The 13575-nt window shown below is 36.6% G+C and overlaps 1 protein-coding gene across 4 annotated transcripts in view; it reads right to left on the bottom strand.

Annotated features, from left to right (window-relative positions):
* Positions 1-13575, bottom strand: part of PLCB1 (phospholipase C beta 1) — a 687466-nt gene that overhangs the window by 215303 nt on the left and 458588 nt on the right. For all 4 annotated transcript variants that reach the window (XM_060120282.1, XM_060120283.1, XM_060120284.1 and 1 more), the window contains one exon: positions 9581-9718. In XM_060120282.1, coding sequence (XP_059976265.1) covers positions 9581-9718 — 138 coding nt within the window. The remainder of the gene's footprint in view (positions 1-9580; positions 9719-13575) is intronic.

Raw genomic sequence — 13575 nt, 5'->3', positions numbered from 1 at the left:
GTTCTTATCTGAGTGTAAGAAGAGATTATCATCCGAGTTGCCTTTTGTTTCCCCTCTATTTTTTTTAATGAATGTCTTTTTTATTTTATTTTATTTTATTTTATTTTATTTTTTTACTTTTGAACTTTTAAACTTTTATATGGATGTTCCAGATGGGTAACACTTCCACAAGTTGAAAGTTTATAATGTACATCTTTCACCTGCCCCACACTCATCCAAAACTCAAGTGCAGAACGTGGGGGTAAATCTCATTTTCCAACAAAGGACATCCACAACTGTAAAATCCCAAGACTAACAGTGCAATGTATTGACCTGTCAAGAACTTGGTCCTTATTTATGATTGGGTGGGGGGAATATCCTAAGATGACATAGGCATATGAGAAGGCCAGGAATAGCAGTGAATGAATATCACATAAAACACAATAACCAAGAGGGCTAACTTTTCACATGTGTAAAAAGCAATATATATTCAATATGGCAATATTTTTGGCACACATAGTCTACCCCCAAGGAGATCAGCACAGTTTTCCATTATGTCCCAAAATACATTGCTGAAAAGAATATATCGTACCTCATTCTCTTTTTCTTAATCATTTTCATTTAAAGAAAAGCAAGACATATCCATTGCTCACTTACCATAAGTTGGTGCTAAGTTCAAAAAGGAAATGATATCAACTTCACATTTTGTACAGAATATCTGTTAGTGTTTGAAAATTATTATCTCAATGTACATGTCTCAGAATAAAAAGAAATGTAAGAACTTTGTGTCTATTGAGGTCAGTTTTAAATATCTATATTATTAATTTGAAGGACAGTCTAAGAAAAGTCCCAAGGTTTTTGAGGAATCAAGTTCTATATCAGGAATGGCCAGAGGAGGCTGTGGCAGGACCCTTCACTAGTCCCTCTTTCTCTTTTCTATTTCATTTAGTAGACTATAATTTCTTTTTCTTAAAAAAAGCCCCCACCCCCTTTGTGGCACCTTCTCTTATTCCTTCCCCTAAAAGGCCTCAATTATTTGACCAGCTGAAGATATTTTCTCTTTTCTCCAGAAAACATGTGGTAACTGGTGGGTAGAGGGTGGGGGGAAGGGACCTTGGAGCAACTAGCTCAGAAACCTCAATTTTCTGGACTCAAAAATGAGGATATTGGAGTGTATGATGTTCAAAGTCTCCATGGCTCTACATTTTTTCATGATCTATCAATTGCTTTCAAGAATTCATAAGCCTCTTTCTCCCTTTCTTGCTCCTTCCCTTCCCCTCTCCCTCCTTTTTCCTTTCTTTCTTTTTATTTTTCTGCCAAAACACACATTTATTGAGTGCCTAATACCAGCTAAGCACTAAGATAGATCTTGGGAACACAAATGACTAAGCTATGTTTTCTGATTTTAAGCAGCTCACAAATCCAGGGTAGGGTGTCAGACACACTGACAGATAATTTAAGTGTGAGAAATGCAATAGCAAATATGCATAGGGTTCATCAAAGAACAGGAAGGAACCATCAGTTTTTCGTGGAACACATGAAATAGAAGGGGAGATGGATGAGTAAGCTGAGTCCCTGCGGAGGCTTGGAAATTCTCCTGGACAGAATGAGAAGGGACATCTAGGAAAGCACACACTTCTGAGAGCAAAGAATTACCATTATAAAGGAAGAAAGAATCACAGGTGGTTAAGAACAGTTGAGGCAGAATGGTGCTAGGGTCCAAGTGGTGATTCACTGGCACCTAAGGGCAGAGGCTATGTTTGTTTTGGTCACGGATAAATCCCTAGTACTTGCCACATACTACACCCTCAATGAATATTTGTTCATTAAATGAATGACTGAATGATATGGGCAGAAAACTTCATTTTGTGGGTAATATGCAATGAAAATTATTTGAAGCATGATCAGGTTTGAGGTTTTTTTTAGGATCATTCCTAGCAGATAGACACACAGAGTTGGAGAGCAAAGAGAGGATTCTAGGAAAGGAGGTAGAAGGCATCTACAGATGGGACCCATCAAGAACTTGAACAAGATGGGCGGGGGGAGCAGGATGAGGAAAGAGATATGAGAGCTAATTAGGAAATTCAGAGAGCTTGCAAGTTATTTGGATGGTGGGCAAGCAAATGGTGTGGATGCAGTTAAGGTAAACTTCCAGGAAATCCCAGATCGCACTCCCCAAATGAGTAAACTAGATTGCCTATGATATTCATACCTGCATAGGTGACAGAGGTTACCCCCAAATTCTGAAATAGCTACTGAAAACTGATGTCAGTTTATAGAACATATTTTTGGAGAGCACATTTATTCTGTGACAGTTACTTCAAAATCTAATAATTTAACAGACAGAGATCCTCTGTTAAAGATTTTTTTTGCATGAGTGAATTAACATTTAGAAAACTAACTAGCTCAACCAGTTTGGGAAATTGGCAATATCCATCAAGACTAGACATAGGAAGACCTATGACCATCAATTACATACTTCACAGGAAGGCATATGTTTATAACAACACTGTTTGTTTTTATTTTTAAATTGAAGTATAGTTGATTTATAATGTTGTTTTAGTTTCTGGTGTACAGTGATTCAGTTACATATATATATATATATATTTTTTCATATTCTTTCCCATTATGGTTTAATCACAGAATATTGAATATAGTTCCCTATCCTATACAGTAGGACATTTTTGTTTATCTATTTTATATATAGTAGTTTGTATCTGCTAATCCCAAAATCCTAATTTATCCCTCCCCCACCCACTTTCCCCTTTGGTAACCATAAGTTTGTTTTCTATGTCTGTGAGTCTGTTTCTGTTTCATAAATAGGTTCATTTTGTACCATATTTTAGATTCCACATATGATATCATATGGTATTTGTCTTTCTTTTTATTTTATTTTATTTTTTAAATTTTTTAACCATACTGCATGGCATGTGGGACCTTATTTCCCCAACCAGGGATTGAACCCATGCCCCCTTCATTGGAAGCACAAGGTCTTAACCACTGGACCACTGGGTAAGTCCATGTCTTTCTCTTTCTGACTTACTTCACTTAGTACGTAATCTCTAAGTGCATCCATGTTGCTGCAAATGGCATTATTTCACTCTTTTTTATGGCTGAGTAATATTGCACTGTGTGTGTGTGTGTGTGTGTGAATATATACATACATATATATATATATATATATATATATATATATATATACACACATATATAAAACACATCTTCTTTATCCATTCATCTGTTGATAGACGTTTAGGTTGCTTCTATGTCTTGGCTATTGTAAGTAGTGCTGCTATGAACATTGGTGTGTATATATCTTTTCGAATTATAGTTTTCTCTGGATATATGCTCAGGAGTGGGATTGCTGGATCATATGGCAACTCTACTTTTAGTTTTTAAAGGAACCTTCATACTGTTTTCCATAGTGGCTGCACCAATTTACATTCCCTGTAGGAGAACACTGTCGGAGAGTTCCCTTTTCTCCATACCCTCTCCAGCATGTGTTATTTGTAAACTTTTTAATGATGGCCATTCTGACTGGTGTGAGTTGATACCTTGTTGTAGTTTTGATTTATAACAACACTATTTGTAATAACCTCAAACTGGAAACTGCCTGAATGTCCATCAACTATAGAATAGATAAATAAATTATGGTATACTATTTAGCAAAGAGAATGAACAAAGTATAACCACATGCAAAATGTAGATGAATCTCATAAATATAAATTTTGAGTAATAGAAGTCAGACCAAAAAGAAAACGTAGTCTATGATTTCATTTACAGAAATTTTAAAAACAGGTAAAACTAATTTATAAAGTTGCAGGTTAAAATAGGGTGTGTTAATAGGGTAGACACCTGGGGTGTTGGTGATGCTCTGTTTCTTTATTGGGGTGCTGCTCACATGGGTGTGTGCTTTTTTCAAAAATTCATCAAGTTATATAGTTACAGCTTGTGAACTTTTCTGTGTATATTATATTTCAATCAAAGTTAAAAAAAATCAGGTCAAGTCCCTACGAGTAGCATGGTTAAACAAAAAAATATTTTTTATTTTGTTTTTCCAATTTATAAATGCTCAAGAGAATTCAGTGTGTAAAATATTAAGGATTGGAAACAATGGCGTCTTTCAATTCTTGTGCAGAGAAGTGGACATGAAATTTCCCCTTCATGGCTCTGTCATTAGACATCTCAATCTTAACTCCCTGGGTCCTTGCTGTCATAATCCACTGCATTTTAATACACTAAAACAATCTCTGGGCTGAAATTTGCCAAACTGGGTGGTGGTTCAACAATGTATCTACCCAGGGGGCCTATCAGAATATCTAACCAATTAGAACTGAATATCAGAGCTGGAATCTCAAATCCTGTCTCTCGGGGTGATAGGCCATTGGATTGAACAAGGATCTGGGATAGGAATTGGGCAGGTGGGTGACAGGGTGAGCCTCCAGGGACCAGAACCCAGAGGGAAGACATGCTGAAAATCATTTTAGATTTCTAAATCCAAACAGGGAAGTCTCCGCCTCTGTTGCCTTTGCACACAGAGATTCCTCTTTACTAATCCTGAGACAGATTCATTTCTTACTGAAATTCTCTTGATGAAGAGTGATCTCCCATGAGTTACATACTGGATCCCTGAGACCTGACAGTAAACATCAGCATATGGCCCTGTGAACCCTGCTCCTGGCTCAGAGCAATCTGTTTTAACCTACACAATGGTGTTTAGGTTGCATGACTGCAGGAAGAAGTAGGCACAATTAGACATCTCTATGTAGTCTCCCACTTCAAAGGAAAGCACAATATTAGAAAGGGGATTAGAACTGGGCAGGAAGAAGAGAATTATTTTATCTTCAGACTTCTTGACCAATAGAAAACTTTGCATTGACCTGATAAATCAGTTAACTTGTTCAAATGGCACTGTTTTTTGGAGCTGATGTAAATGATCTGTATTTTGCAGTCCGTGTTAACCTTACCAGTCATATATTTAAAGAAATTCGCCAACTGGTGTGGAAAAAAGCCTTGAGGATTTAATAGTCCTTACTCTCAGCTACTGACTTCTGTCTTTGGCACTGAGAAAACAGAAGCAATCAAAAAACATCTACAGTTCCCTCTATTACATGGATGATTTACCAGCATCTCTACTGATGGACTCCAGTTTTCCTCCTCTCATTGATTTAATGCCCTTGCTCCTGTCTGAGCACAGCCCCTCTGTTTGTGAATAAGAGAGAGTCAACAATTTTCTTTTTCTTGGTAAAGGACCAGAGCATAAAATTTTAGGCTTTGTACTCCATATGTTCTATGTCATAACTACTCAACTATGTCTAGTGAAAGCAGCCATAGATAATTTGTAAACAAATAGGCATTGTTATATTCCAATAAAACTTTGTTTATAAAAACAAGTGGTAGGTCAGACTTGGTCTCAGGCTGTAGTTTACTGAGCCTTGTACTAGATCCTACCACTCTCTCGACCGCTCAAGGACATGCTCTAGCAATTCTCTGACTCGCTTACATTGTTTTCCCTCCACAGGATCATTCCCACAAGCATACATGTATTTTGTGGTTTCGCCCATCTTAAAAACTATCTCTTGGTCTCACTTCCCCCTTCTAGCATCTTTCTCATTTTTCCCCTGCCCTTTACATCAAAACTTCTCACAAGAGCAATCTCTTTTGGTTTCTTAATTTGCCTCTACTGATATTCCCCAGAGACCTCTCCAATAGACTTTGACCCTCCTACTCCACTGTAGTTGCTCTAATCAAGGTCACCAATGACCTCTATATCCTTAAATCCACCCATCAATTCTTGGCCTTCATCTTACTTGACCTATGAGTAGTATTTGATCCTGTTGATCACTCTCTTCTTCTTGAAACACTTTGCTTACCTGGCTCCCAAACACACATACTGGCCTCTTTGCCACCTCACTGGCTACTCCTTCTCCGCCTACTTTTTCTGATTCTTTCTTATCTCCTCAATCTCTTCATGTTGGAGTATCAATGACTCAGGTCTTGGACATCTTCTCTATCTACAGTCACTTCCTGGCTGAGCTCATCCTGTCTCATTAAATACTATCTATAACCTGATGACTTTCAAACTGTTCCATTATATTTGGCATTGAACCCCAGGTTCATATATCTAACTGCCTACTCAACATGTTTCTTTGGATATCTAATAATAATCTCAAATTGAACATATTCAAAGCTGAAGCCTTGTTGTATACCACCAAATGTGTTCTACTTTAAACTTTCCTTATGAAGTAAGTGGCATTTCCATCCTTCCTGTCTCTTGGACCAAAACTCTAACATCATCCTTGATTCTTCTCTTTCTCTCACATGCAACATACAATTGTGATTGTTATGCTCTGGATTCTTCCTTTAAGTAGATGTAGATATAGATATTCAGACCCCTTCTTATCTCCTACATAGCTCCCCCTTGGTCCAAGATACTAATAACCCACTTAAAATATTTCTGTAGTTTTTTTACCTGATATCCCTGCTTCCAATATTGCCTCTGCCCTTGCGGTCCATTATTGACTAAAGAGTTAAGTCAGACCAAGTCCACCAACTGCTCAAAACCCTCCAATGGCTTCCATCTCCCAAAATAAAAGCCAAAGTCCTTCAGAAGCCTACATCACAATACAAGAAATCGACATCTGTTGCCTTTGCTAGTTTCCTTTGCTGGTACCTCCACCTTTGCCAGGATTCACATAGCTGTGCGTGGAGGACTGTTGGGAATTAACAGTGGGAGAGTAAAGGGAAAGATGATGGTATTCACCTCCCCCCTGAAGCTCTGAGGAGGGCTCAGGGCATCCCGGAGAGGGGGGTTGAAGTCCAGTAGTTCCAGGAGTAGCAAATGTGGATGTGTTCATTGGTCCTCAGGGCAGCAGGAGATGCAGGAATAAGTGTGAGACTCAGAGGGCAAATGTGAAACAAACCACCCATTTTTCAGGTATATTAAAGGGAGGTATCCCTCAAGGGATCAGGGAAAGTCCATCTTTAGGACACAGAGAGTTGGCAAATCATGCTGCATAACAAGGAGAGTGACTTTTACTTAACTGCAAAAGATACCACTCTTCTAGTCCAACTACAGAGGGAAAAATTGACAGACAGTTTTCCCCCAATCCACCTTTGAAAGGAGTCACTTGTCTTAAAGAATAAATAAAAAAATCAATCTCAAGTGATTTATGTAAGAAAGAAAGCACGCAAATCTGGAATAATATATTTAGGAAAGCTGAAGTCCTGGTTCTGATAAAAAAAACAATTTTAATCGACTCAAGAGATTTCTCAGGAATCTATGATATTGTTGCAATTGAGCAACTTTCTTCAGATTTTTGCCTTCTCTGAGCACTCCATGAAGAAATAATCCCCTTCCCCCATCCTCATACCCTCTCCTCCTGCTATATCCTTCCACACAGACCTCCATCTGAGATCTGTACAGTACAGTAAGTGTACTTCATCATCGTGATTTATCTTTTTATTTCCTCCAGAATGCTGTGTCCCTGACACTGGAACACTGAAGGCACCTGACAAATGTGTGTTGAATGAATGAATGAGCCAGAATCCCTTGGTAAACAATTTTTTCTGAAGACATTTGACTTTCAAAGAAACTCAGGTTCCTGTCGGGTGTTATACATAATGAAGGAAACTGTTTACTTTGGTGCTGGCACTATGCAAGGTACTAGGTATGTTGGCTCCGAAGACTAAACAGAAGGTGTGATGTTATGAGACAGTGCTGACAATTAAAAGGGTGGAAATTAAGTTTTCAGAGTACATGGTGTTTGCAAATTTTAATCTTCTGGCTGAGCAATTTCAATTGAGGAAAATTGTCCTATAGAATATCACAGTCTGGGAAGGCAAAACATATTCTGTATCTTCATTAATTATACTAAGCAAGTAGCTGCTGGAAAAACGTCTATAGATTCAGTTCTGAGAGGGAATACTACAGGGCTCAGTAATCAAAATCCCTAAAGGCAATTAGTGAGCAGAAGCCCACAGGAAATTAAAGAGAGGAGGAAATTATAATATTTTCAACTCAACCACACAAAGGTTTAATGCAATATAAGATATGCAGATTGGTTTGTAATATAAAACTATATTCACTCACAGTAAAAGCCTCCCTGAAAGTCACTGTCATTTAGTGAATGCTTTTAACTAAGAGTTAATGAATATCATGAATTGGTCATTTTTTTAAAAAACTGAATATGACTGTATTTCAGGAATGATATTTTTAAAATATTTTAGAAATATTTAGTACTTGTTTATCTATATTCATCCATCCATCCAACCATCCATACATATATTGAGAAGTGAAGTGTATACACTCAACAGAATACCAGCAGGTACCAGAATAAGAGTGATTGCAAGCAAGTACGATGCTGTCACGCAGACAATGTTTCACTGAACAGAAGTCTCTCTCCAAGCATAAATGATACCATAGAAGTAAATGGGTGACTTGGTTCTTAAAGAGAGAAAATAGATGGGGTTTGTAACACAGCCTTGATGAGTAGTTTCTAAAGAACTCAGTGTGTCAAAACTAGTTGGCATTTTATTTATTCCATTATAAGAATTGAAGTTGATGTTATGCAACTTTTGGGAATAAACTTCTACTGTAATCACTAAAGAATTAGAGGTCAGGTCAGATTATCTGGTGTAGCTCAAAAAAATATCAGAGCACTGAGGCTTAAAAAATTATAGATCATAATGCTCAGGCAATGAACACTGGCCTGACATGACCCCATAGTTCTGATCCGTCATATGAGAACTGTGTAAGGGCACAGACATGATATGCAGACTTCAAAGTGTTCCTAGATTCATATTCTTAACTCTGGAAAGAAATTGTATGAAGGGTCAGGATCATCACTAGTATCTTATAAATCATAAACATGGAAAAATAAATCTTTTCTTTCAATATGTTCATTTCAGTTCTCTTCTAATGGCAGTTGGACATTTTTAGAGAAAGCATCAAACTTGAGTCCAAGTTTCCCAGAAGTTCATAGCTTCTTGTTTGATATATCTTGCCTTTGTTCTGGTTATTTCTGTATGCATCTGAAAGACCCACTCTCTTAGTAAACTAGCAACTCCTTAATGGAGAGGGCCATGCCTAATTCACCTTTCTAGTCCATGGCTGAATGAATATTTATTATTATTTAAAATTGCTATTTAAAATTTTAAACTTTTCATTCTTTCTCATATTAATTGAGCAGCTACTATGTGTGTAATCATGGGTTAAGTGTGCACATGGTAAAAGAAGTTAAATAGGTACTTAAATGTCTGCCCTCTAGGAAAGGGATGGAAAGAAGATGGTAAGGCTAAGAGAAAATGGGTTGGGATAAGAGGTTTAGGTGAAATGGAATGTGGTTTCATCTCTATTTTCTTTTGCAAAGAAATTATTTCAAATGCCTTATTTTCTAATGTAAAATATCCATTATTCTAAGCCAATGCCATTACTTGGAAGTGTTTGAATTACACTTCTACTTGGCAGCAGAATGACTTTTAGATGGAATTTTAACACATGCTAAATATGACAAAAACTCAAAGTCTTTCATAGGAATCAGGACAATATCATACGGATTCAGATTGAGGTGACAAGCTCCAGAAGTTTCAATCCACATACCTTGGCCACTTCTTCTTGGAAAGCCACGAGGTTCAAATGGGAGATGTTAACTAAGTCAGGCCCATACACCACTGTTATCATGCGATGTTCCAGGCGCCCGATATTCCCCACATCCAGAAGTTCACGTAATTTGGGGTCCTGGATAATAATAAATGTTGAAATATTTAGTTTTAGCTAGAGATTTTAGAGCATAATATCAAAAGAATTAGAGTTAGAATGACTTAAAAACAAAGTTGCCTTTTATTCTTTTTTTTAATTTTTAAATTTTTATTGAAGTATAGCTGATTGACAATCTTGTGTTAGTTTCAGGTGTACAGCAAAGTGATTTGGAGATATATATGTATATATATTCTTTTTCAGATTTTTTTCCCTTATAGATTATTACAAAAACTGGGTAGAGTTCCCCATGCTATGCAGTAGGTCCTTGTTCGTCATCTATTTTATATATAGTAGTGTGTATATGTTAATATCAAACTCCTAAATTATCCCTCATCCCTCCTTTCCTCTTTGGTAACCATAAGTTTGTTCTCTACATCTGTGGATCAATTTCTGTTTTGTAAATAAGTTCCTTTGCATCATATTTTTAGATTCCATATATAAGCAATATCATATGATATCTGTCTTTCTCTGTCTGGCTTACTTCACTTAGTATGATAATCTCTAGGTAAAGTTGCCTTTTATTCTTACTAGAAACTGGTATGAGTTGAAGTCCTTCAACCCAGAAAGGCCCAGAGAGGTGAAATAACTTGCCCAAAGGTTGTGAAGAGAGTATTTCTGCATAAAGATTTATGATCCTCAGATCCTCATGGTATTTTTTTATATTATATTATATTATATTAATTTATTTATTTGGTTGTGCTGGGTCTTAGTTGCAGCAGGTGGGCTCCTTAGTTGTGGCATGCATGTAGAATATAGTTCCCTGACTACGGATAGAACCTGGGCCCCCTGCATTGGGAGCGTGGAGTCTTAACCACTGCGCCACCAGAGAAGTCCCAATCCTCATGGTATTATGCTAAGTGAAATAAGTCAGAAAGAGAAGGACAAATACTGCATGATATCACTTATATGTGATTTAAAAAAAGCTGAACTCATAGTGACAGATGTTAGAGTAGTGGTTGCCAGGGACTGGAGGGTGGGAAAAATGGGGAGATGTTGGTCAAAGGGTATAAATTTACAGGTACAAGATAAGTTCTGGGGATCTAATGTATAGCATGGTGATTATAGTTAATAATATTGTATTATATATTGGAAAAATGCTAGGGGAGTAGATCTTAAATGTTCTCACCACAAAAAAGAAATGATAATTATGTGAGGTGATGGAGGCGTTAGCTAACAATCTGGTGGTAATCATTTTGCAATATATAAATGTAACAAATCAACATGCTGTGCACCTAAACTTACACAATATTGTGTGTTAATTATACCTCAATAAAGCTGGAAAAAAGACTTATGGTCCTAAGTCAAGAGCTCTTTCTGTCAGACTGTCATTCAGTAACACATTTTTATGTGTCACAATTCTCCCCTTATTTCCTCCAATCATCCCATGAATCACATATTGAAATGTAAAATCTCATCCTTCTCCTCAATTCATGAACACATTGAAATGAAGAGGGTGGTTTGGCAAAATCAAAACACAACAATGCCAACTAGGGCTGGGGCAGAAACCTAGCTGAGGGTCACAGCGTGGACTTTCTCCGCACTGAACACTGACAGAGAGGACTGTTCGAGTGAGCCACATGGCGGCACCTGCCATGAATATGTTATTTCAGTTCTATCCTCAAAAAGTACTGGGATGTGGACATAGAGAAATTCTGCAGTCTTTTAAGAGCAAGTTGCCTTCTTTGTGATATCATAAGTATGGGTCCCTTGGAGATCTAGTCCTGCTGGGCAAAGGAGATTTCCAAACTTTCTGAATTCAAAACAAAATCTACATAGGGCTCCGTCATTTTGGCATAATTTATTTTCCTTTCATACAGGCCTTGAAGAAGATAAGAACTTCATGCAGAAAATTAGCATCAAATCAATCACTTAGCAAATTTTCAGCCAGCTTCTGAGCAAGGAAACAACTTACATTCTTATTTATTTAGATAAATGCTGGTCCAACAGCGCTTAATGACTTAGGATGGTTATTCTGATCTCCCTTCTGAGGTTTTTATATACAGCACCCTTATAAAGAAAAAGCAAACTTGAAAAAACCAAGAAAGAAACAACAAAACCTTTCGAGCTGAGTTATTTGATTTGGTGACATTAATTATCTCTTTAATTAATAAAACTTTCTCCTCTGTTCAGCCGAATGAAGAGGAACATTTTCAGGTAAGTTATGATGAGAGGAAATCCCATTTCAAAGCTGTGCCCCATATAATCAAAACTTCAACTTGACTAACAAGCTGATAATTTATCAAGAACATCAGCCCTCCTTGAAAGATCAAATGCTATCACAAAAGTATCAATTTGCATGACCTAGAAAAGGAGAGGAACACAGTAAAAAAAATATTAAATAAACAATCATAGCAAAAAGGGAAATGTTTAACATTTTACCATTAATGAAAGATTAAAGGAGAATGTTCCAAAAGAATGGACTTTTTGTGAAGGCTACTTAAAGAATGATACCAGCTGTTCTGTGAAACAATTAACTGCATCTCAGGTTTTGATCACCACTGAGGCAAATTTCAAAGAGAAAATACATTTGATCAGTACTTAAAATTTTTTTCTGTGTACTTAGAAGAGAAAAATAAACTTCAGAAACCACCTGAAACTTGTAATTATAAATCCCTAGTGTTAAATCAGTGATTACAAAGTCCATCAATATCTTTGGGTCTACAACATTTAATGGGACAATACTTGGAATTGAATGCGCTCTATATTTTCTATCCTTTCTTTCCTTCCATTGACAGTCATGTGACTCACCCTCTGGCTCTTTTCTCTTTCAAGTATTTTCTCTTCCTTCTATACTACTTCCCTGCCTAATTCACATATCCATTAAAAATACTTTTGCCCACTTATTAATAGTTGATGGATTAAAGAGTGTCACCTCTCAGAACTTCAGGGACTAGGTGTGGGGCTCAGGGATTCATTTGAGTTTTCCTTGAGAAATAGGAACCCCGGGCAAGTACAGAAGACTGAGGGAAGGTGTCCAGAATAGAAAATAATTCTGGAAAAGGGATTCTCGGATTCACACTGTCCCTAACAATACTGTTAGGTACAGTAAACAGGAAGTTTTGAGAAAGATGACCAACTCTTTGTAGCAGCTCTGTTAAGTTTTCCCACTAATGGTTTAATGGTTACATATATATATATATATATGGGATTGGGAAGATAATGCAGTCTGGCAAAATGATGATGATGATTGAATCTGAGGGGTAGGTATTTGAGGGTTCATTGTTATATATCTGTCTACATCTGAGATAGTTAACATTTATATATCAATAATAAATTTTTAAAAAGTATTGAGCATGAACTGGAGGAGCAAGAAATTTTAGAAATAAAATTTAGAACTTCAGGAGAAACCACAATATTTTAAAGTTATGTAGTTCTGAAAGCAAGAAGAGATATTGTTTAAATATATAACAAACTTTCTTACTAATACCTTTTCTTGGTGATGGATCATACTAATTTTTAAACTATATTTTACTTTCTTTTCCATCATTAATCATTTTATTTCTCTTTAAAATTATACTTTTTCTTCATCTATTTCATTTTTATCAACACCAAACATTGTTATGTTAGAAATCTCTCTTAAGACATGACTTCACTTTTCTTTTTACTTGTACGCTTTCTATTTTGAACACAACATCCTAAGCTGATGCGGTGGCTTCAAATCTCATTCCTCATTACTGAGCAGATTGTTATGTGAAGGGTATACTTGGAAAAGATATCTGTCCTTTCAAGTACCAAAAGTTGCCCTCAGTTGTTTTCAGCAAAGAAGACCCTCAGAGAATAGGCAAAAGGGGGAAATTATCTAGAAGAATAAACAGCAAGGCACCCAGTGTTTGGAG

The sequence above is a fragment of the Mesoplodon densirostris genome, chromosome 16, assembly GCF_025265405.1.
Source record: "Mesoplodon densirostris isolate mMesDen1 chromosome 16, mMesDen1 primary haplotype, whole genome shotgun sequence".
Taxonomy (NCBI): domain Eukaryota; kingdom Metazoa; phylum Chordata; class Mammalia; order Artiodactyla; family Ziphiidae; genus Mesoplodon; species Mesoplodon densirostris.
Note: the sequence above shows the minus strand (reverse complement) of the source record. Positions and strands in the feature narration are given on the sequence as shown.